Raw genomic sequence first — 26,205 nt, 5'->3', positions numbered from 1 at the left:
GCCCAGCCACCCTCTGGGAGAACAACCTCTTTCTGATACCCACCTAAATCTCCCCTGGCACAGCTCCAGCTGTTCACTCAGGTCCTGTCTCTGGTCACAGGGGACAGAGATCGGAGCTGTGGATTCCCGAGGTCTCCCCTCCGTCTCCTCTAGGCTGAACAAACCCAAGTGCTCTCAGCTGCTCTTTGTGTGGCCCATCCACACCACATCCCATCTGCGTGTCCTTCCTTTGGATACTGTCCTGTGATTTAATGTCTTTTGTGTTGCAATGCCAAAACTGCCCCCAGGATTGGGGGTGAGGCTGCCCCACCTAGAGCAGAGCGGGTCAATCCCCTCTCAAGCCTTGCCTGGTGCCTCCCAGGACATGGATGTCCCTCCAGGGCGCTGCTGGCTTACACCCAACTGGCCAGTGACCAGCACCCCCAGGACCCTTCCTGCAGCTGTTCTACAGCACCTTATTTCCCATCTGTCCATACATCCAAGGTTGCCCCATCGCAGGTGCAGGAATGCTGGATTGAGGACACTGGGATGGGCTGGGTATGCTGGGCTGGGAGTACTGGACCGAACTGGGGCCGCTGGGCTGGGACCTTCCTGTGGTTTCAGGGGACTTTGGAGAACCCTTGGAACTGGGGAGGGAACATCCCTGCTTTTCCTGTGGTCAAAGGGTGGGCAGAGGGGATACCCAGTCCCTTCCCTGTCCCAGTCCTATCCCATTCCCATCCTGTCTCTGGCGTTGCTCTTCCTGCTCCGGCTGAGCCTGGACCAACTTCCTACACCCCAGGGGCCGAGATTGGGGGGGGGGGGTGGGGGGGAAAGTGGTGTGAGGTGCGGTAGAGGGATTTTGGAGGAGGGGTTGGGTTGTCCAGTGGCAGTTGGGCATTGGGAAGGAGAAGGAATTGTGGAGTGGCAGTATGCTCCCCCTGTGCCTCAGTTTCCCCTATGACCCGGAGGGGCCCTTCCTGTGCCAGTGGGGCCCTACCTGGGTGGTGCCGTCTGTGGCCGCAGCTGGATCTGCACAGTCACTGTTTGTCTGTTTTTCTCCTCATTCCTTGTTTTCTTTCCCCAAAAATTCCAGCCCGTCCCGCAGCTGCTGGCAGCACACAAGTTTCCCTCTGTCTTAAATCGCAGAGTCTGAATTTTTTTTTTTTTTTTTTTTTTTTTTCTGAACCCACTCAACAGCTCATTCCGGGAGGTGGCAGTGTCACCCGGAGGACGTGGCAACCCAAAATCCGCCTAAATCCACACAAAATTCACCCAAACCAAACCCCACCCAGACTCCAGCGGGGACCCCCAAGACCCCTTATTCCAGCCCCCCTCCTGATGATGCCCACGGGGATGATCCAGATGTCACTGCCACCTCTGCGTGGTTTGGTCCTTGGAGGGAGATGCACTCTTTCCCCACTCCACCTTTCCAGAAGATGTGGGCAAATCCCCTTCCGGTGCCCCCCAAGTGCCCGGCATCCCCCACAAAATCCTGCACCCACCTCCTCCCTTTTTCCCGCTCCCCTTTTTCCTGTGTTTGTACCATTTCGCCTGGTGTTTTTTTTTCTTTTTTTTCCCGAACTCTTGGCCCCCCCCCAAAAAAACCACATTTATTTTTAGCAGCCAATTGAAGATGACGGAGGAGGGAAAATATAGTGAAAAAAGAGGAAAGAAAAAGGGAAAAAAACCGGGATTTTGTCCTGGCTGGAACCAGAGTCACCTTTGAGCTGCAGCACGGCGATGTGGGGTGTGGAGAGCCGGGGGGTGCTCCTGGCGCTGTTCCTGCTCCCAGGTGACGTCCCTCCCGCTCCCCCAAATCCCTTGGTTTTGGACAGTTTCGGGGTGGTTTGGGGCTGATGGAGGAGGGAGGGTGCGGAGCCGGGTACTCATTAATCCGAGTGCAGCCAAGTGTGGTTCCCCCCCTCTCTGAATGTCTGAGGGACCTGGGATAAAACAGGCTGGTTTTGGTCCTTTCCCCCGCCCAATATATTTTGGAGGTTTTTTGGAGGGAGAAGACACCTAAATCTCCTTGGATTTGGGGCGGGGTCAGGGTGGGAAGGGGAACCCGTAAAAGGAAATAAACCCCGGCTTTAATGAATTTTTTTTTTTGGGGGGGGGGGTGGGGGAAGACAAAAAAGGGCATTTCCACCCACTCCTTTCCCCCGGGGGAAGCCCGGGTCACTCCCCCGCGCCCGTCTGCGACCCAGTGGGCCCCCCCCGCTCCCCGCTGCGGGCGAAACTGAGGCACGTGGGCAGCGCTGGCACCGCGGGGCTTCGGGTGGCGGGGCCAGGGACTTAGTTTGGGCGGCAGGGACGTGTTTGGGGTGCTGGGGGTTCTCCGTGGGGTGGCCTCCCTCTTCCCCGCAGTTTCCTACTCCCCACCGGGGTGCCGGGCACCCCAACCCCCCTCCCGGATGCCGTTGAATGGGTGCGGGGTGCCCTCCCCACCTCAAGACCCTCCGTGACCTCCCCAGGGCTCTGCGAGGGATTCAACATCGACGTGGGGCATTCGCGGGTCTTCCAGGGGCCCCCCGAGTCCCAGTTTGGCTACCGGGTACTGCAGTGGGGGGGCGATGGGGACAAGTGGTGAGTGATCCCTGGGGGGACACGGGGGAGACGGGAGAGAAGGGGAAATTGAGGCAAGGAAGGGGAGATTGAGGTGGGGAGAGGGGGAAGGGGAGTTAGGGAAAAGAAAACTGAAGCGGGGAGGGGTAAAATGAGGTTGATAAGATTGAAAATTAGATAGGAAAGGGGAAACTGAGGTAGGAAAGGGGAAACATGAAGGCGAGCAGTGAGATGGGAAAGGGGCAACTGAGGAGGGGAAGAGGGAAACTGAGTTAGAAAAGGGGAGAAGGGAGGGGGAAACAGGTGAGAAACCAAAACTGTGGTGGGAAGTGAGTTTGGGAAAGAGAAACTAAGGCAGGGAGGGGGGAGATTGAGGTTGGGAAGTGGAAGCATAGGAGGGCAGGGACCAGAGCAGCAGGAGGCTGTGGCCTGACGGATGGACAGACACATGGAAGTGGCCTTGGTGCCGCAGTGTGGGAGGCAGAACCTGGCACGGTGTGCCCAACAACGTGGGGGTGGGTTGGAGTGGGGCTGGGGTAGCAATGTCCCCAGTGTCCCCTATGTGTGCTATCCCCTGTGCCTACCCTTGTCCCTCCAGGCTGCTGGTAGGGGCCCCTTGGGATGGGAATGGTCAAGGTGACATCTACAAGTGCGGCGTGGGACTCCAAAACTCTTCCTGTGCCAAGGCCAACCTTGGTATGAAGGGGGGTGGCTGTGGCCGGTGAGGCCTGGGAGGCCCTGTGGTGCTCACCCCGCTTCTGTCCCTGTGTCCTCAAGGGGCCACAGCTCCATGGCTCCGCAGCAGCGCCGGACACCTCGGGATGACGCTGGTAGACTCTAAGGATGGTGGATTTGTGGTAAGAAGAAGCTCTGCAGAGGAAAACTGAGGCATGGCAGGGGATGGGGGGAGGGAGATGGATGTCAACCACTGCTGTGTCCTCATGTCTCCCTGCAAGGTGTGCGCCCCACTTTGGTCCCAGGAATGTGGCACCTCTGTGTTCAGCTCCGGTCGCTGTGTCCAACTCAATGAGGAGCTCCAGCTCATGGGGACCATTGCACCCACAGCACAGCGTGAGTGGGGTGGGGCGTACTGGGATATACAGTTTCCTCTTGCAAGAACCTGGGTTGCTCCTGGGATCCTCCCAGGGCTCTCCATGCCCACCTTGGTGTCACCGTGTCCCCTGACAGGCTGTTCTACCTACATGGACATCATACTGGTTCTGGACAGCTCCAACAGCATCTACCCCTGGGAGGAGGTGCAGGCATTCCTCGGGAACATCCTGGGACGCTTCTTCATTGGTCCTGGGCAGACCCAGGTCAGGGTGTGGCACCTTGGCCAACACAGTGTCCCCAAGGTTGGGATGGTGTCCCCAGGGCAAACTGAATGTCTCCAGGGCAATGCTGTTGCTCCTGGGATGATGCTAGCCTTGGGGTGATGTCATTGTCCGCGGGGTGATGCTGTTATCCCTTGGGATGGTGCTATCCCTGGAGTGATGTCCCAAGGTAATCACCTCGCTGTCCCGGGGTGATGCCACCCCTGTGGAGATGCTGCCCTGGGGCGACATCATTGTCCCCAGGCCTATGCTGGCTGGAGATGGTTTTGGAGGGGCCAAAGGTGCCCTTTTCCAGGGATTAGGGGTTCCCATGGGTTTTGGGGGATCTCCCTTTGGATTTGGGGGAGTCTCTGGCTCAGGTTTCCCCCTGTTTCAGGTGAAGGGACCGCCGTACAGTGAGCGGCTGGTGCAGGAGCAGGTGCCAGGGCAGCACCCTGGGGATTTGAAGGGTTCCTGTGGACTTGGGGACTCCCTGTGGGTTTGATGTCCCTGTGGATTTGGGGCTCTCTCTGGCTTTGACTCTCTCCGTTTCAGGTGGGGGTGCTGCAGTATGGGGAGCGGCTGGTGCCGGAGTGGGCGCTAGGGCAGCACCCCACGGCCCAGCGCCTGCTTGAGGCTGCCCGGAATCTGACGCGTCAGGAGGGGAGGGAGACGCGGACCGCCATGGCCATCCGGCAGGCATGGTGGGCTCTGGAATGGGAATGCGAGCAGGATTGGGAATGGGGGTAGAACTGGGGATGGGATTGGCATCAGGATTGGGATTGGGAGTGGGGCTGGGACTGGGATCAGAATGGGGATTCGGGTTTAGGTTGGGATTGGGATTTGAATAAGGATCGGGATTGGAATTGGTATCAGGCTTGGGATCATGTCAGGATTTGGATTGGGGTTGGAGTTGGGATTGGGGTCAGGACTGGGACTGAGATATGGGTCAGGTTTGGGAGCAGGGTTACAACTGGGGAGACCATTAGGATGGGGATGGAACATTCTGCCAGCCACATTCCCACAGCACAGAGTCCTTCAGCCCGGCACAAGGCGGGCGCCCAGGGGCCACACGACTGCTGCTGGTGGTGACGGACGGGGAGTCTCATGACGGGGACGAGCTGCCGGCTGCCCTGGCAGAGTGCGACCGGCACAATGTCACCCGCTATGCTATTGCCGTGAGGCCCCTCCCACTGATCCTCATCCCTGCATTTCCCGTAACCCCAGGGGAGCTCCCGCTGACCCCTGTCCCTCCCTCAGGTCCTGGGGCACTACCTGCGTCGGCAGCAGGATCCCGAGGATTTCATCCGGGAGATCAAGTCCATCGCCAGTGACCCTGATGAGAAGTATTTCTTCAATGTCACAGATGAGGCTGCCCTCAATGACATCGTGGATGCTCTGGGAGATCGGATCTTTAGCCTGGAAGGTGCTGGCTTGAGGCTAGGATCCTGGGTAGGGCTGGGAATTCCAGCTGGAAGTGCAGCTGGAGAAACAGAGTCTCCTTCCTCCACTGGTCAGGCACCCATGGGAACAACGAGAGTGCCTTCGAGCTGGAGATGTCCCAGATTGGCTTTTCCGTGCACCGCCTCGAGGTGATCCCACTGGGAAAAGTGGAAAATAACCCTTAGCCCATCTCAGCCCTGCTGAGTGTCCTGGGACGGGAGAGCGACCTTGGTGGGGATTGGGGACACTGAGGCATTGTGGTGTCTCCGGGTTGACATGTCCCACCCATCCTGGCAGGATGGGATCCTCTTTGGAATGGTCGGATCCTATGACTGGGAGGGGGGTGTGCTGGAGGACAGCCAGCGTGGGCGCATTGTTCCACCCCGGGAAGCATTTCAGGAGGAATTCCCACTGGAGCTGAAGAACCATGCAGCGTATCTGGGTATGGGGGATCCCAAGGGATGAGGGTGTCCTGAGGGATGTGAGGTGAAACAGGGATACTCCATATCCTTGAGATTTGAGATGAATCATGGATGTTTCATGTCCTGGAGATCAGGGGTGAAGTGGGAATGTTCCATGTAGTGGATATTTGGGATGCTTGGTGATCCAGAAATGCTCCATGTCCCAGGGATGCTCCATGTCCTGTATATTTGGGGTACCCTGGGGATACTTCATACTCCAGGCATGCTCCAAACCTGGATATTTAGGGTGCCCCAGGAGCACACTGGGGACCCTGTCTCCCCAGGGCTGTCCCTCTCACTGACCCTGCTTCCCAACCCAGGGTATTCCGTGTCCTCGCTGCAGCTCCCGACGGGGCACCGCTTGTTAGTGGCTGGTGCCCCCCGATTTCAGCACAAGGGCAAAGTTGTCCTCTTCCAGCTGGACCCCACAGGGACTGTCACGGTGGCCCAGGCACTAATGGGGGAGCAGGTGAGGGGCGACCAGGGGCCTTGAGGGCGTTTGGGGTGAGTATGGGTCCCCTACCCCCAGTCAGCCTCACAGCCCCTTGCACTCCCAGATCGGCTCCTACTTCGGCAGCGAGGTCTTGGCCCTGGACCTGGAGGGAGATGGGGACAGTGACCTGCTGCTGGTTGCCGCACCCACCTACCTAGGGGGCCAGAGCAGAGAGACAGGGAAGGTCTATGTGTACCGTGTGGGGCAGGTGAGAGGGCAGGTGTCGGGCGGAGGGGTAGCTGTACGGTGTGGAGCAGGTGAGGGGCTGGAGAGGGGGCAGGTGAGAGGGGCAGGGGGCTGGGGTGGACAGGGGAATCGGAGTGTGCTTGGGGGCAGGAGACTGGGAGGATCGGCAGGATGCGGAGGGATTGGAGGCATGCGAGGAATTGAGGGGTTTTGAGGGGATCGGGGGAACACAGTGGGATTGAGGGGTCGCCTGTCCCGTGGGGATACCGAGGCCTTCCTCGCACCTCCCAGGACCGCCTGAGCCCCGCAGGGTCGCTGCACCCTGAGCCGAGGCCGCAGGATTCCAGATTCGGCTCCGCCCTGGGCGCGGTGCCGAACCTGAGCCAGGACGGGCTGGCAGGAGCCGTGGTGGGAGCTCCGCTGGAGGACGGGCACCGCGGGGCTCTCTACGTGTTCCACATTGCCCCGGACACCCTCCTGCCCCAGTACAAGCAGGTGAGATGGCGCTGGGAGCGCTGGGTGCCAAGGCTGCGGTGAGCACCACCCTGTACGAGCCGACGGCAATGCCACAACTCTCGTTCTCAGCGCATCGAGGCAGCGGCGCTGGGGTGGAACCTCCGGTATTTCGGGATCAGCGTGGACGGACGGGTGGACATGGACGGGGACGGGCTGGTGGACGTGGCCGTGGGGGCGCAGGGTGCGGCTGTAGTGCTGCGGTGAGTAGAGATCAAGGGGTCGGGGACAAGGACACCCCTGCCACAAGGATATCTCGAGAATAGGGACATGGAGAAGGAACAGAGACACCCCGGCAACAGAGCCACCCCAGGAACAGCGACATGTGGGTCATGGGGACATTTAGGGGCAAAGGGACTGCGTGCCTCAGTCTCCTCTTGTGAAAACCTGGCATGCTCCTGGGATCCTCCCAGGGCTCTCCATGCCTCAGTTTCCCCTGTGACAGGATCCAGGGTTAGGGCCAGGTGGGTGTCCCTGTCCCCACATGATCCAGATGAGATCCCAGGTGTGACTGTGTCTCTCAGGTCCCGCTGGATCATCCAGGTGTTTGCATGGGTGTCCGTGGAGCCAGCAGCTGTCAGTGTCACACGACAGAACTGCCAGCGCAGTGGCTCCAGTGCTGTCTGCCTCCGGGCCCGGATCTGCTTCCGTGCCAAGACACGCACACAGAACCCTGTGGACATGGATATTGGTGAGTGTTGCCAATGGGGGACTGCAGGGTCCTTGGAGCATCCTTGGAACATCCCAGAGTATTACCAGAGCATCTCGGGCTGTCCCCCAAGAATCCCAGAGTGGGATCCTTAGAGAACCTGGGAGCATTCCAGGAACATTCCAGGAGCATTCAAGAGTGTCCCTGGAACATTCCTGGAGGGTCCCAAGGTGTCCTGGAGAATTCCTGGAGCATCTCTCGAGCATTGTGAGGGCCCTGGATCATCAGAGGGTGTGGCTGGAGGATCGCAATGTCCCTGGAGACTCCCAGGAGCATCCCATGGGCATTCTCTTAATCTTTCCAGAGCATATATACTGTGATCCTGGACCACTCCTGGAGCATCCCAGGGTAGCCCTGGAATGTTGCAGGAGCATCCTGCAGTGTCCCTTGAATATCAACAGAGCACCCCTATCCCTGGAGCTCCACTGGAGTATGCCACAAGATCCTGGAGCCTCTGAGCCTTCCCTGGTGCCCCACCGGTGCAACCCAGCGTGTCCCTGGAGCGTCCCGGACTTCCCTGGAGTCTCACTGGAGCACCCACTCCCGCAGGTGTCTCTGACCGACTCTCTATCCCCCAGATCTCCGGTACAATGTATCCCTGGAGGAGCGGATCCCAGGATCCCGCGCTGCCTTTGACTCAGGTGCCCGCCGACTGCTCCAGCGTCAAATTGAGCTCCCGCTGGGAAGGCAGAGCTGCATCTGCATTCCCTTCCACGTCGTGGTCAGCCCCAGGACTCCTCCCTGCCCCACAGAAGGGCTCTTCCTGCCCCCCATTCCCCGGGCCTGAGTGGAATAAGGCTGATGGGATCCCTTGATTCTGCAGGACACCTCAGATTACCTGCGGCCCCTCAGCCTCAGCCTCACCTGGGCCCTGGATGTAGCTGCGAGGTCGGTGCTGGATGAGGCATCTCCCACCACTATCCGCAAACTGGTGTGTACTGGGACGGGTGTCTCTGGACACTGGGATCACCCCCGGACACCACGATCACCCCTGGCTCCTTGCAGATCCCGTTTTTCAAGGATTGCGGGGATGATGACGAGTGCGTCACCGACCTGGTGCTCAAGGCCACCACAGACATTGTGGGCTCCAGGTACCCCTGGTGTCCCGCCAGTGTCCTCATGGTGTCCCTGGGATCCCAGGAGCCCCCTGTGACCCCCTGGCCTCCAGTCAGAGCCCCCACATCCTGCGGAAGGGCCGGAGGCGGATGATGGTGGAGGTGGAGCTAGAGAACCGGGAGGAGAATGCCTACAATGCCAGCCTATGGCTGCACCTGCCCGGGAACCTCCACTTCTCCAGTCTCGTGCTGCAGGTACAGCCTGGAGGTGGGGGAGGTCCGTGAGTAGCCCCTTCAAACTCTCCCACCAGGGTAAAGATGGAGACTCAGGTTTTTGGAGAACCTCTAGGTTATTCTTGTCCCGCCCCATTCCAGGTGGAATGGGTTGAAGTCCATTGGGTCTCCAAACTCCTTTCAAGTGGGACAGGGGGGTATGTTGTGTCCCCAACCTCTCCTGGGTGGGAGCTGGGGATCCACTGCGTCCCCAACCTATTCCATGTGGGACGTGGGGGTCCATTTTGTCCCTAGCTCTTCCGACGTGGGAGATCATGTTCCATTGGTTCCCTGTGGCCCCCCAGTATCCCCCTGTGCGGGTCTATTGCCACCTCCCAGTTCCCCAAGTACCCCAATTCCATGTCCTGGTCCCCATTGTGTCCCCCTGGCAGGATCCCAGCATGGTGAAGTTGGAGTGCTCAGCACTGGGGGGGCACCGCCGCCGCTGCAGTGTCGGGTACCCTGTCTTCCGCTCGCAGGCCAAGGTAGGACCCCCGAGACTCCCATGAGTCCCTCGGGTCCCCCAAACCCCCATCCCACCCCTCTGAGCCCCCCCCCCCCAGGTGTCCTTCACCCTGGAGCTGGAGTTCAGCTGCACCATCCTTCTGGACCGTGCTGAAGTGATGCTCCAGGCCACCAGGTAGGGGTGTGGGGTGACCACTGAACCCTTGGGGGAGGGCCTGCACCCCAGGGACATGGGTGGACTCTGGGGATACTCCCGAGTATTTTCTCGTCTAGTGACAGCACCGAGGCGACACCACAGGACAATGTAGTCAAGCTTTCTGTCCCCATCCGCTATGAGCCCAACCTGTTCCTGTCCAGGTGGGGCTGGGAGAACGTGAGGCAGAGTGGGGGGGTCATAGAGGGGGAGACACATAATGGATGTAACGCTCCTGTGTGCCCCTCCAGTAACACCAACCTTCATCGCTATGAGGTTCATCCCCTTGGCACCTTCATCCACAGCTCTGGCCCTGAATTCACCACCACAGTCAAGGTGAGATGATGAGGGCCTGGGGAGTGGGGTCCAGGGGAGCCCTGGCTCATCGTGCGCCCATCCAGGTACAGAATTTGGGGTGCTACCCCATCCAGAATGTCACCTTACACATGGCCCTGCCAGCACTGGGCCACCATCAGGTCACCATCCTGTCTGTCACCCATGTCCTGGCTGAAAACGTGAGTATGAAGGACACTTAAGGGGCCTTGGGGTGGTGCCCGTGCCCTCCCTTTGAACCCCCTCTTTCCCTCCCCAGGCCACCTGTGTGCTCCAACCCCCCAGTGAGGGGACACAGGTGGTCCCAGTGCCCCCTGAGGACCTGCAGCACGTGGACAGGCTGGTAGGGATCACTGTGCCCAACCTGCCCACCTCTGGGGATTTGGAGGGTTCAGGGGGGACTCCCATCACTCCCCCAACCCAAATTTTTGCCCCACAGGACTGTTCCAACACCTGGTGCCAGGAGCTGAGCTGCTGCTTGGGGAGGCTGGAACGTGGTGGAGGAGTCTCCATCCAGCTCCTGCGCACCCTGCATGACAGCTTCTTCAGCGGAGTGAGTAAAGGGGGGGGCATGCGGGGAATTACGGTGCCCCCCACCCCAGGGAGGATCCCAGGTTGGGGGCACACATGGCTCAGAACCCCCCCATTTCCCATATCCAGGTGAAATTCCGGAGCTTGAGGATAGTCAGCAGTGTCTGGCTGAGGGTCACGGGGGGCGTGTTGGTGCTGGAGGAGGGGTCGCAGCGCAGGGAGGTAGGACCCCCCCCCATTCCCCACTGTCCCCCCTCCATCCTTGTTCCTGTTCTACCTCAATGCCTGTTTTATCCCCCAATCCCTGTTTCCCCTCTAATCCTTGCTTTTCCTTCCAAATTCCTTCTTCCAATTCAAGTCAGTTTCCCACCCCAAATTCTCTGTTTGCCCCCCCTCCCCATTTTTCCTCCACAAATCCCTGTTCCCCCCTAATCCATCCTGGTTTTCTCCCCCAAATTCTCGGTCCTCTCCCCCATCCCTGTGTTCCTGCAGCTGGTGCTGGAAGTGCTCCAGGGAAGGCGAGTGCCCGTGTCCCTGTGGATCCTGGGGGGCAGTGCCCTGGGCGGGCTCCTGCTCCTGGCGCTGCTCAGCCTTGGCCTCTGGAGGGTGAGGGGGTCACAATGTCACCCTGGGGAGGGTTGAGATGGCACCCGGGGGGTGGCGTCATGATACCACCTTGGGAGGGTCATGATGTCACCCTAGAGGAGGGTCACCATCTCACCTTGAGAGGGTCATGGTGTCATCCCGAGGGGGAGGTGTCAATTCCCACCCCCCCCTCAGAGAGGGGACATTTCCAGCTCCCCAATCCCTCTTCTTTCCCCCTTGCCCCCAGCTGGGATTCTTCTCCCACCAGAAGCCCTCCCGGGAGGAGGAGGAGGATGAGGAGCACTGAGGTGGCAGCTCTGCGGGAGGACATCCCGGAACCTCCCTCCCAGGACACATTCCAGGGCTATCCCAGGGCTTGGGACTCCTGGGATTGTGGAGGGATGAGCAAGCGACGCTGGAGCCAGAGGATCTGGGGGAACACCTGGAAGTGGGAAAAGTGTGAATGAGCTGGAATGAAGCAGATCCAGCAATAAAGCTCTGGCCTGTGGTAGTGGCGTGTCCTGCATCCCTGTGCATGCCAGATGATCTGGGAGCAGGAATGCTTCTTGATTCAGGGAAAAATCTCTGGACTGATCCCAAGTACAGCAACAGAGGGATGGGGAGAGATTCAAATCCCAGCTCCCACTAGCTTCAGACTTAAATCCAGGAGCACAGGGAAGGAATTCCTCATTTCAAACATGACGTGGAAGAGGGAAGAAGTGGAAGCAGGAAGTGAGTGTGTGTGACCCCCCCCCCCCCCCCGAAATCCCCATCAGGGGAGCTGGACATGCTGGATAACAGGGAAGAGCACTGGGATAAACCCAGGATCCAGCTGGATTTTCCCAACCTCTGTGGATCCACAGTCCTGTCTGAGCTCCTGCCCAAGGACTGGGGTGTCCCTGTGTCCAGAACAGCTTCCAGCAGAACAGGGAGGAAGGACGGGGACAATTTGTCCCAACAGAGCAGGAAGTATTTGGATATCCTCCCTAGGAGACACATACTGCCAATCAGGATTTTCCTTCCCCAAGAGCTTTTTCTGAGCTCATTTCCGCCCCCCTCTCCCAGCAGCATCCCAGCTCCTGCCTCCCTTTCCCAGCTCCAAGGATGAGTTGGGAAGGGGAATTCATTGAGAAAGGCCTTTATTGGACGGAAGAGCAAAGAAAATCAGGAATTAAATCCATGTGGATGTGGAGCCACTGAGCCCAAGGAGTTTGGGAATGCTCCCCCCCCAACCAGGGATGGGGGTCACTATGTCCCCCATGGGCAGTCAGTGGATACCACGAGTATGAGGGTAATTCCCAGGATTCAGACCTGGAAAAAAGTCACAGAAATGGGAAAAAATTCTCAAAACAACCAAAGAATCAGCAAAAATAGTTTCCTTAACTTATGGGGGAGGGTGGGGGATTCCCAAGGGAGTGGTCCGTAATTCCCGCCTGGAATGACTCGTGGGGGTGGAGGGAAGTTTGGACACACCTAGCGCCACAGGCATGTGGAAAAGGGTCAGAAAGACCCGAATCAACCCCAAAAATAGTCCAGGAAGAGAAAAAATCCTGCTCAGCACATCCCTGGTACCACAGCATTCCCAGAGCCTTTCCAGGACCACGAAGGGCTCCTGAGGGTCTGACCTTCCGAAGGAAGGGCTCCAGACCCCTCCTTCTTCCACCTGCCATGACTTTATAGACCCCAAGGATCCAAAATGGGGCAACAAAATCTCTCGTGGATACAATTCCACTCTCCTGGAGTGCAGGAACATCCCCAGAATCCCGTTTTTATCACAACCTTTTTCCAGAGAAGGCTATAAGGGACTTGGAACCCCTCTCCGGACTGGGCCCCACTGGAAAAAAACCCTTTTCTGATACAAAATGAAATCAAATCACTCCCAAAACTCCCAATTTAGGACTAACGAGGCAATTCCATAGAGCGGAAGGATAAATTTCTGGGAGAAGAGCGCTTGGTGCTGTAATCCCACAGGGTGGGCCCCCTAATTCCTACTACTTGGTGGGGTTTGTTGGAATTCTCAGACAATGTACACCTCGAGCAGGGATGCTCTGGCCTCCGGAACCCTCTGGAGCACTCCAGAACCTTTCAGAAGGGTCAGAAAGTCCATCGCTCCTGCACTGGGCTGTCGGAAGCATCAGGATTCGGCATTTGCCGGGTGGAATCTTCCCCCTTTAGGCTCTTCCTGCAGACGGGACATGTATCGTGCTGCGAGGAACACAGAGCCGTTACCCTGGGGGATTGTCCCGTGGGATACACGGGTTTTCTGGGATCTTACCAGCTCCAGCCAGGGCACGATACAGCTGCTGTGGAAGACGTGGTTGCAGGGGAGCTGCCGGACCTGCTCTGCCACGGTGTAATCCTCCTTGCACACCGGGCATTCCAGCCCTGTGTCTGCAGAAAACAGGGAATGGCAGGTCAGGGGAACAGGAACAAAGGCTCCAGTAATTGGGAGACACTTGTGTAGGGTCTACTGAGAGTGGGGTGTCCCAGGGACCGAAGGGATCCCGCCAGGAACAGGAGCTCTGGGATTTACAAGTCATTTGTGTCTGCTGGAGATGGAACATCCAGGGATCAAGGAATTCCTGCCAGAAACAAGCCAGGATCCATCCATCCACACAAAATCCTCTGGGGACGGGGCATCCAGGGATCAATGAAATCCCACTAGGAACGTAAGCACCAGGATTTGCAAGCTAGGATACAATCCACAAGGGGTGGAGCACACAGGGAACAAAGAATTCCTGCTGGGAACATGAGTTCTGTGATCTGCACCAGCTGTGATCCATCCATCTGTCTATCCACACATGACCCCCAGGGAATAAAAGGAATTCCTGATGTTCTCTGTACACCACCACCACCACACAAAAATCAAAGTAAGGATGTTTGGGATGCCCACCACAACTTCCCAGCCTGGAATATGGGTTGATGATCCTGATGCCGGGTGTCACCAGCCATGGGAGGTGGCTGAAATCCCACTCCCTCTCCTGCTGTTCCAAGCTCGTGATGCTGACATGGACACAGCCAGGAGCGGAGCTCCCTCAGCGATCCCAGGGACCCCTTCCAACTTTGGATATTCCAAGATTTCATGCTTCCTAGCCTGCTTGGGCTCCGTGCGCTCAGACATGTGGAATTCCAGCTAGTCCTTCGCTTCCCAGAGAAGGACAGAGGGGTGTGTAAAACCACGGGACAAAAATAGCCCACACAGAACTGTCTGGTTTAACCATAATGGAGGAGTAGGGTTCTGGTAACGGAGCAGCTGGGAGGGGGAGGGATCCTTGGGGTGAAAAATTCACAGGATTTTTAATTGCAAAGCCAGGATTGTTCCGAGACACCCCCAGGCCCCCGCTGGCAGCTTTCCATTACATTTCCAGAGCCAGTTTGAAAGGGAAGAAGGGACAAGCTGAGAGCACAAACAGATTTGGGATGGGAAAACCATCACAGAGATGGGAAGAGTCAGAACGGCACATTCTAGGACTCCCCAAACACTGTGGATGTGGAATGCTGGAGCTTCAAGATTCCTGGGAGAACTGAACACCAGGGATGGCAGCAGCAAATCTTGGGAGCTGACGGTTTCCAGCCCAATTCCACAGGGAACAAAGTGGTAATGGGGGAGCTCAGGATGTCAAACACCAGGATCCAAGTGCCATCGGATCCGGGGATGGAGTCACCCACCGACTTGTTCCTGTGTCACTGGCACCGTTGGGAGTGATGAGATCTTCTCCTTGTCTGCTGGCGGTGGTCCTGTGTTTTCCAGCTGTCCCAGAAGCTGTGGAGAGGGAAAAATTCTGTGCTCAGGAGCAGGGATCTGCCACTGGATCTGCCCCCAGCAGAGGTCCCCCTCACCTGGGTGACGATGGCATCAAGGCCGCTCTGTCCCCACGCATAATCCCCCGGATTGGAGTGCAGCATCCCACTCCTGCCAATAGGAGAGTCCAGGAATTCCCCCCAGTCCCAAACCAGCCCCTAGGTGCTGGGTTACTGGTAGCTGGGTTCTGGGCTACTCACCAGGAAAAGGGATGTTGGGAGCCAGGAACAGCTGAGTTGGCAAAAAACCCAGCAAAGATCTGCTGGATTATCCTGAAAAAGGAGGCATGGGAAGGAAAAACATGGGAAGAACAAGTTAAGTAAGTAAATAAATGGTGGAAGAAAAGTTGAGCAGGGAAACCAAGAATTCCTGCTCTACGGCCTAGCTGCATGGCTCATGACTCTGAATATCCCTGGATAAAGCTCCAAAACAGAAAGAGACAGTAGGAAGTAATTAGGGATGTGAGCTCATCCCAGGGTGGGAGAAGTAGGAATGCCTTGAGTTCCGATGGAAGAGTTGGTACTGGGACAGGGAAAACCAAGAAAAACATGGAAACAACAAGCTAAATAAATAAACAGTGGCAGAAAAAATAGGCAATAAACCAGGGATTCCTTTTCCCACGGATACAGGGCTCACAGTTGGAAATTTCCTGGATAAAGCACCAAAATGCAGGGAAAGCACAAAGGAATTAGGGATGAGAACAGGATGTGAGTGCTGAGAACAGGATGTGAGCCCTGTGTTCCAGGCAGCAGGACAGGGAAAATGACTCAGAATTGTGCTAAGAGGGCTCACAGGAAGTGCCAGGATCCCGTTTTCCCAGTTTTCTCACCAAATCTCCTGGTTTCCCTGGAGAAGACACTCACCCCTCAATGGCAGGCGAGCGATCTGGGCGGGAGCTACCACGGGATCGGTACCTCCGAGGCATTGGCAGCCGTGGGGGGCGACTGGGCCCCCAGAGCTCGGCTGGGGGGCCCCTCTCTGTGTCCCGGCTCTCCGGATCCAGGGAGCTGCTGCTCAGGAATGGCCGGAAATCCGGGAAGAACATCGTGTGATCCAAGTGATCCCAAAGCTGTTGGGAGGGGGAAGACAGGACACATGACCCCCATTCAGCTCTGGTGCTGATCCCAGTGGGAACGCAGAGGCAGTGGAGTCCACTGCACTGGAGCACATTCCCATAGTTGTCATGGATCCTGGGAAAAAAAGTCTAGCAAAAAGGCTTAATTGTAGCCCAAGCGGATCCAGAGCTCCTGCAACACCCCCAGTGCAAATGCCCACTCTGCATGGGTCCTAATAAATCTGGAAGCTGTGGGGTTGGTCTCTCCCTCTTTCCCAAAGGCTGGAATTTGAGGAGGAATAATGTGGGACACTCTCAAATCTATGGGATCACTCAGGGACCTTACAGCCATGGAGAGGGCATGGATGTTTAAGGGCAGAAGGACGGTATCCATATCCCCGGGGTGTCCCTGGAGTCTCCCCAGAAGCATCCCAAGGTGTCGCCCAATCCTGTGCCACTCATACTGCTGTTTCGTGGGATCTGTCCACATGGATAATGTCATTCCCTGCCCCTGCAATGGATTCTGTGGTGCTAAATCCCACCTGCTCCCTGACGTACCCAATTCCCCTCCTGTAGCCTCTCTGAGGGTAAGCAGGGGATGATCCATGGATCTCCTTGCTACACTGCTCCAGGAGTGCAGGAAAACCCCCAGAAATTAGGAGCCAGAGCTGGAGTCTGAAGGCCCTGCAGAGACCCTCTCCCATAAATCCATTTGAATTAATGAATAAAAAACAATGTATTAACATTCCCTGTTCCCCTGCTGCTCTGATGGGAGCTTTGTCTGCAACTACACCTCGGGGAGAACATCCAACTATTATTCATCCCCAGAGCCAGTTTAATTAACGGAGCTCAAAGCTCCATGGGCAGGAAGACGGGATCAGGATCTCCCTGAAACTCAGGAATTTCTGAGACATAAACTGATATCCAAGCAATAATTTGGACAAATGGATCCAGATGAGGAGGGGGAGGGACCCAGCTGGATGCTTGGAGCACGGAAGCAAGCAGGAAGGATCCAGATTTGGAACACACTGGAATTCCGACTATTTGGTGAGCCCATTTCTGGCCCAGGATTGAGTGGATTTCCTATGGGCTGGGATTTTAAAATGGATTAGATTCTGGAAAATCTGGGAGCAGGGAGAGCCAGTGAATACCTCCTTGCCTGGTTGAGCATCCCCACACAAATCCCAGGATCTGCCAGCGCCGGGATAAGGCTCTTCCCTAAATCCTCCTTTTCCTGTCGCACCCATCCCTGGCGGGTCCCAATGCCAATTTTCAGTTTCCTGAAAACTCCCCCAAATGCTGCAAGCTCTCAGGAAAAGAAGCTGCTGGGAAAGATGCTACAGGAAAACAGGAAAAGCAGGAAAACTCACCTCTGCGAACTGCGAGGAGGGACTGTCGTCCAGGGCATTCCCATCAAAAAATCTGGGAAAAAGAGAAGAGTGAGGGCAGGGCCCATTCCCAAAATCACCCTGTACTTCCCAAATCCCCCATTTGTTTCCTGAAATCTCCGCAGAAGGGGTTAAAAAAAAAAAAAAAAAAGACAAAAAGGGTAAGAAAAAAACCTAAAAAAAAAAAGGGCAAACACCAAAAATAGTAAAAAGGAGTGTTTTTTTTTCCAAAACACTAAAAAGGGTAAGAAAAAATCAAACGGGAAAAAAAAAAAAAAGACAAAAAGAGTGAAAAAATACCAAAAAGGGTAAAAATATCAAGACAACAAAAAAGAGATTTTCCTTTTACAGACAAACAAACCCTAAAAAAAAAAAAAAAAAAAAGAAAAAAAAAAAAGCAGGGGGGAACATACATCAAAAAAGAGAAAAAATGGCATTTTTCACACTAAATCTCTGTATTATTTGATCCATTGTCTCTCCACATGCCTGGACATTCTCTGGTACCTGGAATCATCAGTGACTTCTTCAATGAAGCCGGACTCACAGCGGGGGCAGGTATATTCCTGGGAAGACAAAAGGGAGCTGAGATTAGACACAAAATATTTGGAACTCTAAAGAAAAATCTGCCTTCAGGAAGATTCTTGGTCCTAGATCCCAAGCAGCTCATAACACCACCACAAAATCCGAATCCCATGGAATTTGGGCACCAGCGAGCAAAAGAGCCGCTGGTGGGAACCGCAGAGGCACAGAACAAAATTCCTTCCAAGAAGAAAAATTTTCCCTGCTCCAATTCCCAGAATTTTGTCCCAGAGCTGCAGATTGGCTTAAATTTGGAGAAAACCATGGAAAAAACAACAGACTCCACAGATCCTCTCTCATGGATCTTCCCTCTCCAGATTCCATCCCGCAGTCAGAGCCTTTCCAAATCCCACACTTTGAGCACTGATTTTTGTGAGATCTCCATCCAGAACCAATCTCCCTGGATTAGAAAATTCTTCCCTTCACCCATGCTTCCCAGATCCCTGAAAATCCTGCATCCTGTTCCAGAACACATGGAATGTTCCCCACACTTCTGGCATGGATTTTGTGGGAACTCCATCCAAATCTGGATCGGACCATCACCAGCAGCAGGTGAGATGCTGATGCATTCCGGGAAGCTTTGGAATACTTTTTTTGTTGGAATCTGAGAGTATGGAAACTCTCAGCTTTCCACCCATTAGCTGGAGAGAGATAAAAACGGCATTTGGGGTCAAGAGCTCTGGAGGAAGGGAGAAGGGAAACAGGAACAGATGGTGTGTAGGATCCTGCAGACCCTTGGAATCAGCTCCTTGCTTTCCCTGGGATGTTTAGGGATGTAGTGGCTGATCCTGGACCCTCCCAGGTGCTCACATCCTGGGATCTGCACAGGGATCTCATTCCCTAAGTGGAATTCAGCCATGGTACAAAGAAAAACAGATTTTCCAAGGAATCTGGTGGCATTCCATGGCTCTGACTCCCCTCCAGCATTGTGGTTGGTGATTCCCAGAAAAGAAAACAAACCAGAATCCCACCAGGAGCGTTTGCTTTGCACTCAGATCCATCTTGAGGCAGTTGGAGCTGTGTGGCACATCCACATTCAGCGTAGACCTGATCCCAAATCGGGGCAGAAAAGCTGGATCAGGTGGTTTTCCAGGTGAGCCCCATCCAAAAATTATGGAAAGATGCAAATGGAATCCCACAGAAAGGTGTGTGGGACAAATGGGACCATGCAGAAGTTTTCCTCGTCTCTTGCTCCATCCACCAGCTCCTTCATAGCTCTAATCCCAACTCGAATTTCCCCTTTCCCTTGTCTCCAGTCAGAATAACTCGGCTTCTCCAGCCTAGCATGGGATTGATACCGTATGAAATTCCCTACAGAGAATGCCATCCCCGCATTCCTCACTTGGAAAGCAAGAAAAAAAAAATCTCCCTTGCACCTCCAAGACTCCACTTCTCAACCCACAGGGATTTTCACGTGCAAGACCCTCCCTATACCACGTGGTTGGGGAAGAGGCATAAAGTCTTAGAAAGTCTCCAGCTGACTTCCTGGAGGATTGGGATTCTCCAACCCAGCATCTCTACCTCTGGCGTTGGGAGGTACAGGAGAAGTTCTGCTTGGCAATGTCTCCTTTTCCATGCCCTCATCCCTCTCAATGATCCAAACCAGGGAATTTGGGGTCAAAAAGGTGTTTTGGGTTGGGATTCCCCAAGGACAAATCCATAGGAAGTAGCTCCAACTGGGGTCCGTGGGCAGAGCCACAGGGCCATGTCCCCCCACTGCCAGGAATCTGGGAGGTTCCTGAAAGGGGAACTGGAGCAAGACCCAGCAGAGGATCCCAGGAAACGAAATTTCAGGTGTTTCCCTGGTGCAGGGCTGGAGTTTTCCTCCCAGGATAAACAAAAAAGGTGATGGAGGCACCAGGAAAGCCCAGTTTTTGAGGATGAAGGAGTTGAAGCGAGAGCTGGACAATGTTTCCTTTTAAAAAGTGGGTTTGGGAATGCTGGGGGGGGGTGTGGGGGGGGTGGGAAAATGGATCCTTCAGTGTGGGATGGACATAGGATAAAGAAAAATTTGTGATGCTCCCAGTTCCAAGGAATAGGAACTGGGATAATTTAGGAGTAGATGGCCAATTCCCATCCTGTCACACGAGCAGACACTGCAAGGGCTGCTCACGGAGCGGGATGGGAATGAGATTATCTGCTTCCACGAGGAACAGGAAATTCCCCCAGTTCCTTTCATGTCTGAGAACTGGGATGGCGAGGGGATCACCTATTCCACGTGGGAACAGCTTCAGGGGCCGGAGGTCACCCCGTCCTTAGGGGGCTCAGAGCGCGACTGGGGGACCACCACTGCCCCTACACCCGCCCGGGGCTCACCCGCAGCCCGGGGCTCCCCGCCCCCGGCCCTCCCCGCCCTGGGCTCACCGGCAGCTCGGGGCTCCCCCTCTCCGACCCTCCCTGCCCGGGGCTCACCGGCAGCTTGGGGCTGACCTCGCCCTTGCAGCTGTGGCAAAAAAACCGGTGTTGCGGCACCGCCGCCGCCGCTTCCGCCATCTTTCCCCACTGCCGCCGCTGCCGTCACTCCTCCCAGGGCAGCGAGCGCTGCCCAGAGAGGCCCCGCGCTTCCGGCCAGCTCGTCTGCTCCGCGCCCAGTCTGGAGCGCGAGTGAGCGGGATAGAGCGGTCCCCCGGGGCGGGGGAGCGGCCTGCGCGCCCCCTGCTGTAAGCCTCCCAATGGGAAACCGAGCGGCGGCAGCGGAAGTGGCGCGACAGGAAGTGGACACAGGACGTGGCCGTTGTCATGGCGGCGAGCTAGGCCCGGCCTGGTGGTAAGAGCGGGGCCAGCGCTGGGACCCCTGACGGGACGGGGAGTCCCACTCGTGGGAGGGCACGGCGAGGGAGATCGCACCCGGGGGAACACGGGGACACCTATGGCAGGACTGATCCTCACAGAACCCCTGCAACAGGGTCAGCATCTCTCCCCTCTCTGTGCACCCAGCTTTTCTTTACCCCCGCTTCATTCCTGGGATTCCGGAGCCGCCAGGATGACGCAGGCGGAGCTACGGCTCTGCTCCCTCCTGCTCCAGGAGCACTTCGGGGAGATCGTGGAGAAAGTGGGGAACTCCCTGCTCCGGACGGGACCGCGGCCGCTGCGGCTCCTGGTCGGGGACACGGGGCTGCTCCCGGATCAGGTACGGGATGGGAGGGGTCCAGGAGGGGAGCCTGGGAGGAAAACCTGGAGAAGGACAAGGAATTTTTAATTAAATAAATCAGGAGTGGGAGGTCCGTGTGTCTCCGAAAAACCAATGTGGGAAGAAGGAGGGACACTAATGCTCCGTAGCGAGCCAAGGCAGGACTGGAGTCCAGGAGCAGGGACAGATTGGTGGGAAAACCTGGCGAAGGACAAGGAATTTTTAATAAATCAGAGAGGAAGATTTTACTGGAGCAAGTGACTTGTATTTCCTTGAAGAACTAGTCTTTGAAGGAGCAGGGAAATTCTGATTCTGCCTAGGGAAACTCGGATCTGGGCAGGGAGAGAACACCTAGGAAGACTAGAACGGGGCCATTACCATTAAAAAGTGGAGTCCAACTCTCCCACTCTCTCCCACAGGTGAAAAAGGCCCTCTGTGTCCTAATCCAGCACAACCTGGTGCGGTATGAGGTGCAGTCCCGGGGGTCCGTGGAATATGAAGCACGGAGTGACCGGATCCTGCGGATCCTGCGCTACCCTCGCTACATCTACACAGCCAAGACGCTCTATGGGGACCCGGGGGAGCTGCTGGTGGAGGAGCTTCTGCTCCATGGGCACCTTCCTATGAGCTGCGCTGTTGCTAGGGTGGCCGATCGCCTGACTGAAACCATGGAAGGTGGGAAGGAAGCTCCTCCCTCAAAAAAATGGGATCTGGCAGTGGGTTTAATTGGTGAATGAGACCAGAGGCACCGTCAGGTGTTCACAGCCCAGCTGTGGTGGTGGCCGTGGTGTCACCATGTACTCCTGAGCCTCAGGAACATCCAGGATCTGGTCTTGGACAGGCTAATGGGGACCATGGAGGGTGGAAAGCTTCTTAAAAACCAGGGACTTGGGATTGGGTTTGTGAATGTGGTCCCGGAGAGTCTGTGGGGTGCTCACGGTAGTGGCAGTGAAGACTGCCACACTCTCCAAAACCTCAGGAATGTTCCAGATCCATCCACTGTCTCTCTCCTCCCACCTAGATGGGAAAAGCATGGATTATACGGAAGTGTCCAGCACATTTGTGCGCCTGGCAGATACCCACTTCATCCAGAGGTGCCCCATAGTCCCAGAAATTCCCCAGAGCACCAAGGCGCCGCCACCCCCTGCACCTGCCCTGGCCATTGATGAGAAGGATATGTACATCGTGCCTCGGCTCAGCCTTGTTGGTGAGAGCCCCTGGGATCTTGGGACTTGGCAGCACTCAGCCAGATATTGAGGCCACAGCGATGGGTTTGATGGGAAACAGTATCTTGGGTTGACAGGAAAAGGGAAGCGGAGACACTCGTGCAACGAGGAAGAGGAGGGGGAGCACAAGGCCAAAAGGCAGAAGCAGGAGGGAGGAAGATCAGAGGTACTGGGAATGCTGGAGTGATGATGCCTTTGGTACTCTGGCCTGGGAATCGGAACATGGGAAGAGTGGGTATCCGTATTCCCAAACCTGTCCTGGGGAAGCCAGGTGGTCCCCTTTTCCTCTTTTTTTTTGTGGCTCTCTTTCCTCATTTTTCTAGCTCTCATCGCTCAGTTTTGTGTTTCCTTTTCCTTAGTTTCCTACCCCATTTCCCTCTGTTTTCCTGCCCCCTTTCCTCTCACTTTTTGTCCTTGTCCTCCCCAGACTGCCCCAGATGATGGCATTTACTGGCAAGTCAACCTGGAGCGCTTTCATCAGCACTTCCGTGACCAGGCTCTGGTCAGTGCCGTGGCCAGTCGCATGGACCAGGTCGGTGGCTTCCACCTCCATTCCCACTCTGGAACTGAGCTTTTCCTACTCTAATTTCTGGTTTTCCTGATACAGACCAGCAGTGAAGTGGTGCGGACAATGCTGCGCATGAGCGAGGTGACCACAGCCTCGGGTGCATCCCACACGCAGCCGCTCTCTTCCAACGAGGTGGGTCCTCGGAAGCCCCTAGGAGGCTAGTATCCCTTGAAATCCCTTGATGTTCCATGTTTTTTCTGCCATAGATATTCCGATCTCTTCCAGCTGGGTACAACATTGGGAAGCAGGTGCTGGACCAGTACCTGGCACTCCTGGCTGACGATCCGGTGAGCCTGGAGACACTGGACACAGGGTTGGGCAGACCCCGGGGTGTTTCCAGCCTCTGTTGATTCCGTGGTTGTTTTTCTGTCTGAGGGTAAAACATGTTTTACTGAGAGTTAAGGAAGGTTTTTAACAGATACTGAAGATTTTTTAAGTTATTGAACAGATATAAAAGATATTGAACAGATACTGAAATTACTTATCTGATATTAAAGTTATTTTACAGACATTAAAGATATTTAACAGATGCTGAAGTTATTTAAAAATATTTAAGTTAACAGATATATAACTTATTTAACAAATATTGATGGTACTGGAGAGATACGTAAAAGATATTGTAGATATCAAAAGATACCAAAATTATTTAAAAAATACTGAAGTTATTTCAAAGTCATTAAAGCTACCTAAAATTCTGTCACTGAAGATATTTAAGAGATATTAAAAATATTTAAAAGCCCCTGGAAATGTCAGTTAAGACCTGGCCCATATTTTTAGGCTGTTAAAAGCCCCAGATCTTTTTTCCCTAAAATCGTCTTACTCTTCCCACTCCAGATTTTAAGGAAATAATCTATATTTTCCTTCCTTCAGGGGATGTCCTGAACTTTTCCCTGTTGTCTCTCCTTGCAGCTGGAGTTCGTGGGGAAGTCGGGGGACAGCGGCGGAGGCACATACACCGTCAGTATCCTTTGAGAGGAACTTGGCGTTCCCAGGCCAGAAACATTACCAAGCTCCGGAAGAGTCCTTGACCTCAGCTCCTACAGACCTGCACAAGGCCCTGGTGTCCCTTGCCACAGCCACGCTGGAGTCCATTGTGGAGGAGAGGTGACATGGGGACCTGAAGCCTCCTGGGCTCCCCCCAGCCCCTTCCCACATCCCTCCCTCATCCTACTCCTCTTGCACAGGTTTGGCTCCCGCTGCGCCAGGATATTCCGCCTGCTCCTGCGCAAGAAGCACCTGGAACAGAAGCAGGTGGAGGATTTCGCCATGATCCCAGCCAAGGAAGCCAAGGATATGCTCTACAGGATGCTCTCAGAGAACCTGGTGTCCTTGCAGGTGGGGCATCTCCAGGATCCTGGAGAACTTGGTGTCCCTACAGATGAGGGAGCTCTGGGATCCCAGAGATTCCCCAGGTGGAATAGCTATCTGGGTGACTGACACTTTTTATCCCACCTGGAATCCGGGCATGGAGAACCCTTTGGGGAGGGGGAATCTTACGGGGGAGAGAACACAGGGACACATCTGGGGAAGGGGATACCCCTAACTCGGTTCCCACCATGTCTGCCCCTCTGCCCTTCCACAGGAGATTCCCAAGACTCCAGACCACGCTCCATCTCGCACCTTCTACCTGTACACGGTGAACGTGATGGCTGCTGCTCGGATGCTGCTTCACAGATGCTACAAGGTGAATCCCAAGGACCTGCTGGGCCCCAAGTATCACAGATCCTGGTCTACCCATACAGTAATTCCCTGGGGATCCAGGCCCTGTTGCCAGCTCCTGCTCCAGGGAACTGTTGCAGCCCCCAGTACTGGAAGAGCCATGAGCAGGTATCACAGCCTCCTCCTTCCTGTAGCCACAGGCATGGCAGCAGCACTGTCCTCCACATGTCCCTCAGTTGTGTTTCTTGGGAGCGTAGGGTCCCTTGATGCTCCTCAGTATACCTGGGCTGGGGACTCACCTGGTTCTTGTCTCTCCAGAGCTCCATCCTACTCCAGGGTCCAGGTGTCACAGCCCCCTCCCTTGTGGTGCCACAGGGGTGGCAGTGACTGTGCCCATGTCCCCCCATGAGGTTCTTCAGTGCTCCCCAGCACACCTGTGCTAGGTGCTTACCTGTTTCTTCCCCAGAGTGTGGCTAACCTGATGGAGCGAAGGCAGCATGAGATGCAGGAGAACAAGTGAGTGCTGTGGCTCGGGATGGCCTGGCATGGTGGGTCCAGAGCCACCACTGCCATGCCCACGTGTCCATGTTTCCTCCTAGGAGGCTCCTAGATAAGTCCCAGCGTGTGGAGGCCATCCTGGCTTCCATGCAGGCCACGGGTGCTGAGGCGGCACAGCTACACGAGGTCGAGGAGATGATCACAGGTCCTGAGCGGCAGCAGCTTGAGACCCTAAAACGCAATGTCAACAAGTGAGGGGAGATGAAAACAGGGATGGAGATGGGTGTTGGGGATCCTATGGGGGGCTGCTCATCATTTTCTGTCCCCAGGATTGATGCCAGTGAGAACCAGGTGGATGAGACCATCTTTGTGCTGGAGTCATTCATCGAGAGCACCACAAAGAAGCCATGAGGGAATAGGACGGGAACAAGGACATGGACACAGACAAGGACAGGGGATATGGATGGGGACGTGGATAGGGACAGGGACCAGATGCCTGTGCCCACACTGCTTGTGCTACTGAGGAGAATAAAGCAAGAGTTGCTAATGCACCTGTGTGTCAGCTGGGCATGGGGACACAGAAACAGGGACAGACAGGCATAGGGATGTACAGGCCACAAGAGGACATGGATGTATAAGACACAGGGGACACAGGATATGTGGACAGAGGATACAGGACACACGGGGACGCCCACAGGACACAGACACACAACCAGACATATGGGTCATGGGGGAAATACAAAGGATGCAAGGCATATAGGGACACACACAGGACATGGGAGACACACAGAACTGTTCTTGTGTTGCTCAGGACTGGTCCTGTCTCCCATGACTGACAGAGAGTGACGCTGTCCCCGGCATGACCTGTCTGTCCTGGCAACTTTCATCTGGGAGCAATCCTTGAATGTATTGTATTTTGGAGGTGGAATCCAGATTTTAGCCAGGGTTAGGGCTAGTTATGTGCTATCACACTCAGGATGGTGACTCTGGAAGAAACTCACGGTGCCACACTCGAGGTTATTTGCCCATAACTCACATGACATCACACATACAAAAATTACTTCTAGATATAGATTAAACCTTTGAAGGCTAGAAAAATATAAGAAAATATCATCTATACGAAAGAAATAAAATAGAATGCGTTTACAACTCTGTCCTGCTTCCTGCCCCTCATTTTCTTATTCTGGCCCAGCGTTGTACT

At 55.4% G+C, this 26,205-nt stretch overlaps 3 protein-coding genes across 3 annotated transcripts; 2 read left to right on the top strand and 1 right to left on the bottom strand.

Moving 5' to 3' along the window:
- The first annotated feature begins 1,579 nt into the window (after window positions 1-1,579).
- Window positions 1,580-11,611, top strand: ITGA10 (integrin subunit alpha 10). Its single transcript, XM_066206538.1, has 30 exons — window positions 1,580-1,774; window positions 2,457-2,568; window positions 3,146-3,243; window positions 3,325-3,404; window positions 3,504-3,618; window positions 3,736-3,863; window positions 4,416-4,564; window positions 4,888-5,038; window positions 5,121-5,286; window positions 5,379-5,452; window positions 5,601-5,745; window positions 6,085-6,233; window positions 6,322-6,465; window positions 6,735-6,938; window positions 7,029-7,159; window positions 7,481-7,647; window positions 8,244-8,386; window positions 8,489-8,596; window positions 8,671-8,756; window positions 8,834-8,975; window positions 9,386-9,478; window positions 9,557-9,633; window positions 9,732-9,815; window positions 9,903-9,987; window positions 10,053-10,166; window positions 10,244-10,327; window positions 10,424-10,537; window positions 10,645-10,737; window positions 11,008-11,121; window positions 11,348-11,611. The coding sequence occupies exons 1-30, from the start codon at window positions 1,723-1,725 to the stop codon at window positions 11,405-11,407; spliced, it is 3,462 nt and encodes a 1,153-aa protein (XP_066062635.1). The 5' UTR covers window positions 1,580-1,722; the 3' UTR covers window positions 11,408-11,611.
- A 615-nt stretch (window positions 11,612-12,226) lies between these two features.
- RNF115 (ring finger protein 115) lies at window positions 12,227-20,664 on the bottom strand. Its single transcript, XM_066206540.1, is given in 10 exon segments — window positions 12,227-13,305; window positions 13,376-13,491; window positions 14,770-14,863; window positions 14,941-15,013; window positions 15,103-15,174; window positions 15,766-15,971; window positions 17,327-17,378; window positions 17,849-17,907; window positions 20,336-20,424; window positions 20,427-20,664. Coding segments are annotated over 10 exon segments (1,110 nt in total). The 3' UTR covers window positions 12,227-13,194.
- Window positions 20,645-25,555, top strand: POLR3C (RNA polymerase III subunit C). Its single transcript, XM_066206539.1, has 15 exons — window positions 20,645-20,690; window positions 20,861-21,053; window positions 21,473-21,728; window positions 22,075-22,260; window positions 22,357-22,445; window positions 22,707-22,811; window positions 22,887-22,979; window positions 23,054-23,134; window positions 23,757-23,808; window positions 23,891-23,951; window positions 24,032-24,182; window positions 24,430-24,531; window positions 24,973-25,022; window positions 25,106-25,255; window positions 25,334-25,555. Exons 2-15 carry the CDS (start codon window positions 20,907-20,909, stop codon window positions 25,413-25,415), a joined length of 1,605 nt encoding a protein of 534 aa, XP_066062636.1. The 5' UTR covers window positions 20,645-20,690; window positions 20,861-20,906; the 3' UTR covers window positions 25,416-25,555.
- Window positions 25,556-26,205: the final 650 nt, after the last annotated feature.

Source organism: Chamaea fasciata, unplaced genomic scaffold (assembly GCF_029207755.1).
Source record: "Chamaea fasciata isolate MVZ Bird 193981 ecotype frontalis unplaced genomic scaffold, bChaFas1.0.hap1 SCAF_31, whole genome shotgun sequence".
Taxonomy (NCBI): domain Eukaryota; kingdom Metazoa; phylum Chordata; class Aves; order Passeriformes; family Sylviidae; genus Chamaea; species Chamaea fasciata.
This window is presented reverse-complemented; position numbering and strand designations above follow the sequence as displayed.

Bases quoted from the DNA above. Each gene is read 5' to 3' on its own strand.
- ITGA10 (XM_066206538.1), top strand. From the start codon at position 1,723: ATGTGGGGTGTGGAGAGCCGGGGGGTGCTCCTGGCGCTGTTCCTGCTC. The intron at 3,864-4,415 runs GTCAGGGTGTGG...TCTCCGTTTCAG, and splicing joins TTGGTCCTGGGCAGACCCAG to GTGGGGGTGCTGCAGTATGG. The intron at 8,597-8,670 runs GTGTGTACTGGG...GGCTCCTTGCAG, and splicing joins CCACCACTATCCGCAAACTG to ATCCCGTTTTTCAAGGATTG.
- POLR3C (XM_066206539.1), top strand. From the start codon at position 20,907: ATGACGCAGGCGGAGCTACGGCTCTGCTCCCTCCTGCTCCAGGAGCAC. The intron at 22,446-22,706 runs GTACTGGGAATG...TGTCCTCCCCAG, and splicing joins AGGAGGGAGGAAGATCAGAG to ACTGCCCCAGATGATGGCAT. The intron at 23,952-24,031 runs GTGACATGGGGA...CCTCTTGCACAG, and splicing joins GAGTCCATTGTGGAGGAGAG to GTTTGGCTCCCGCTGCGCCA.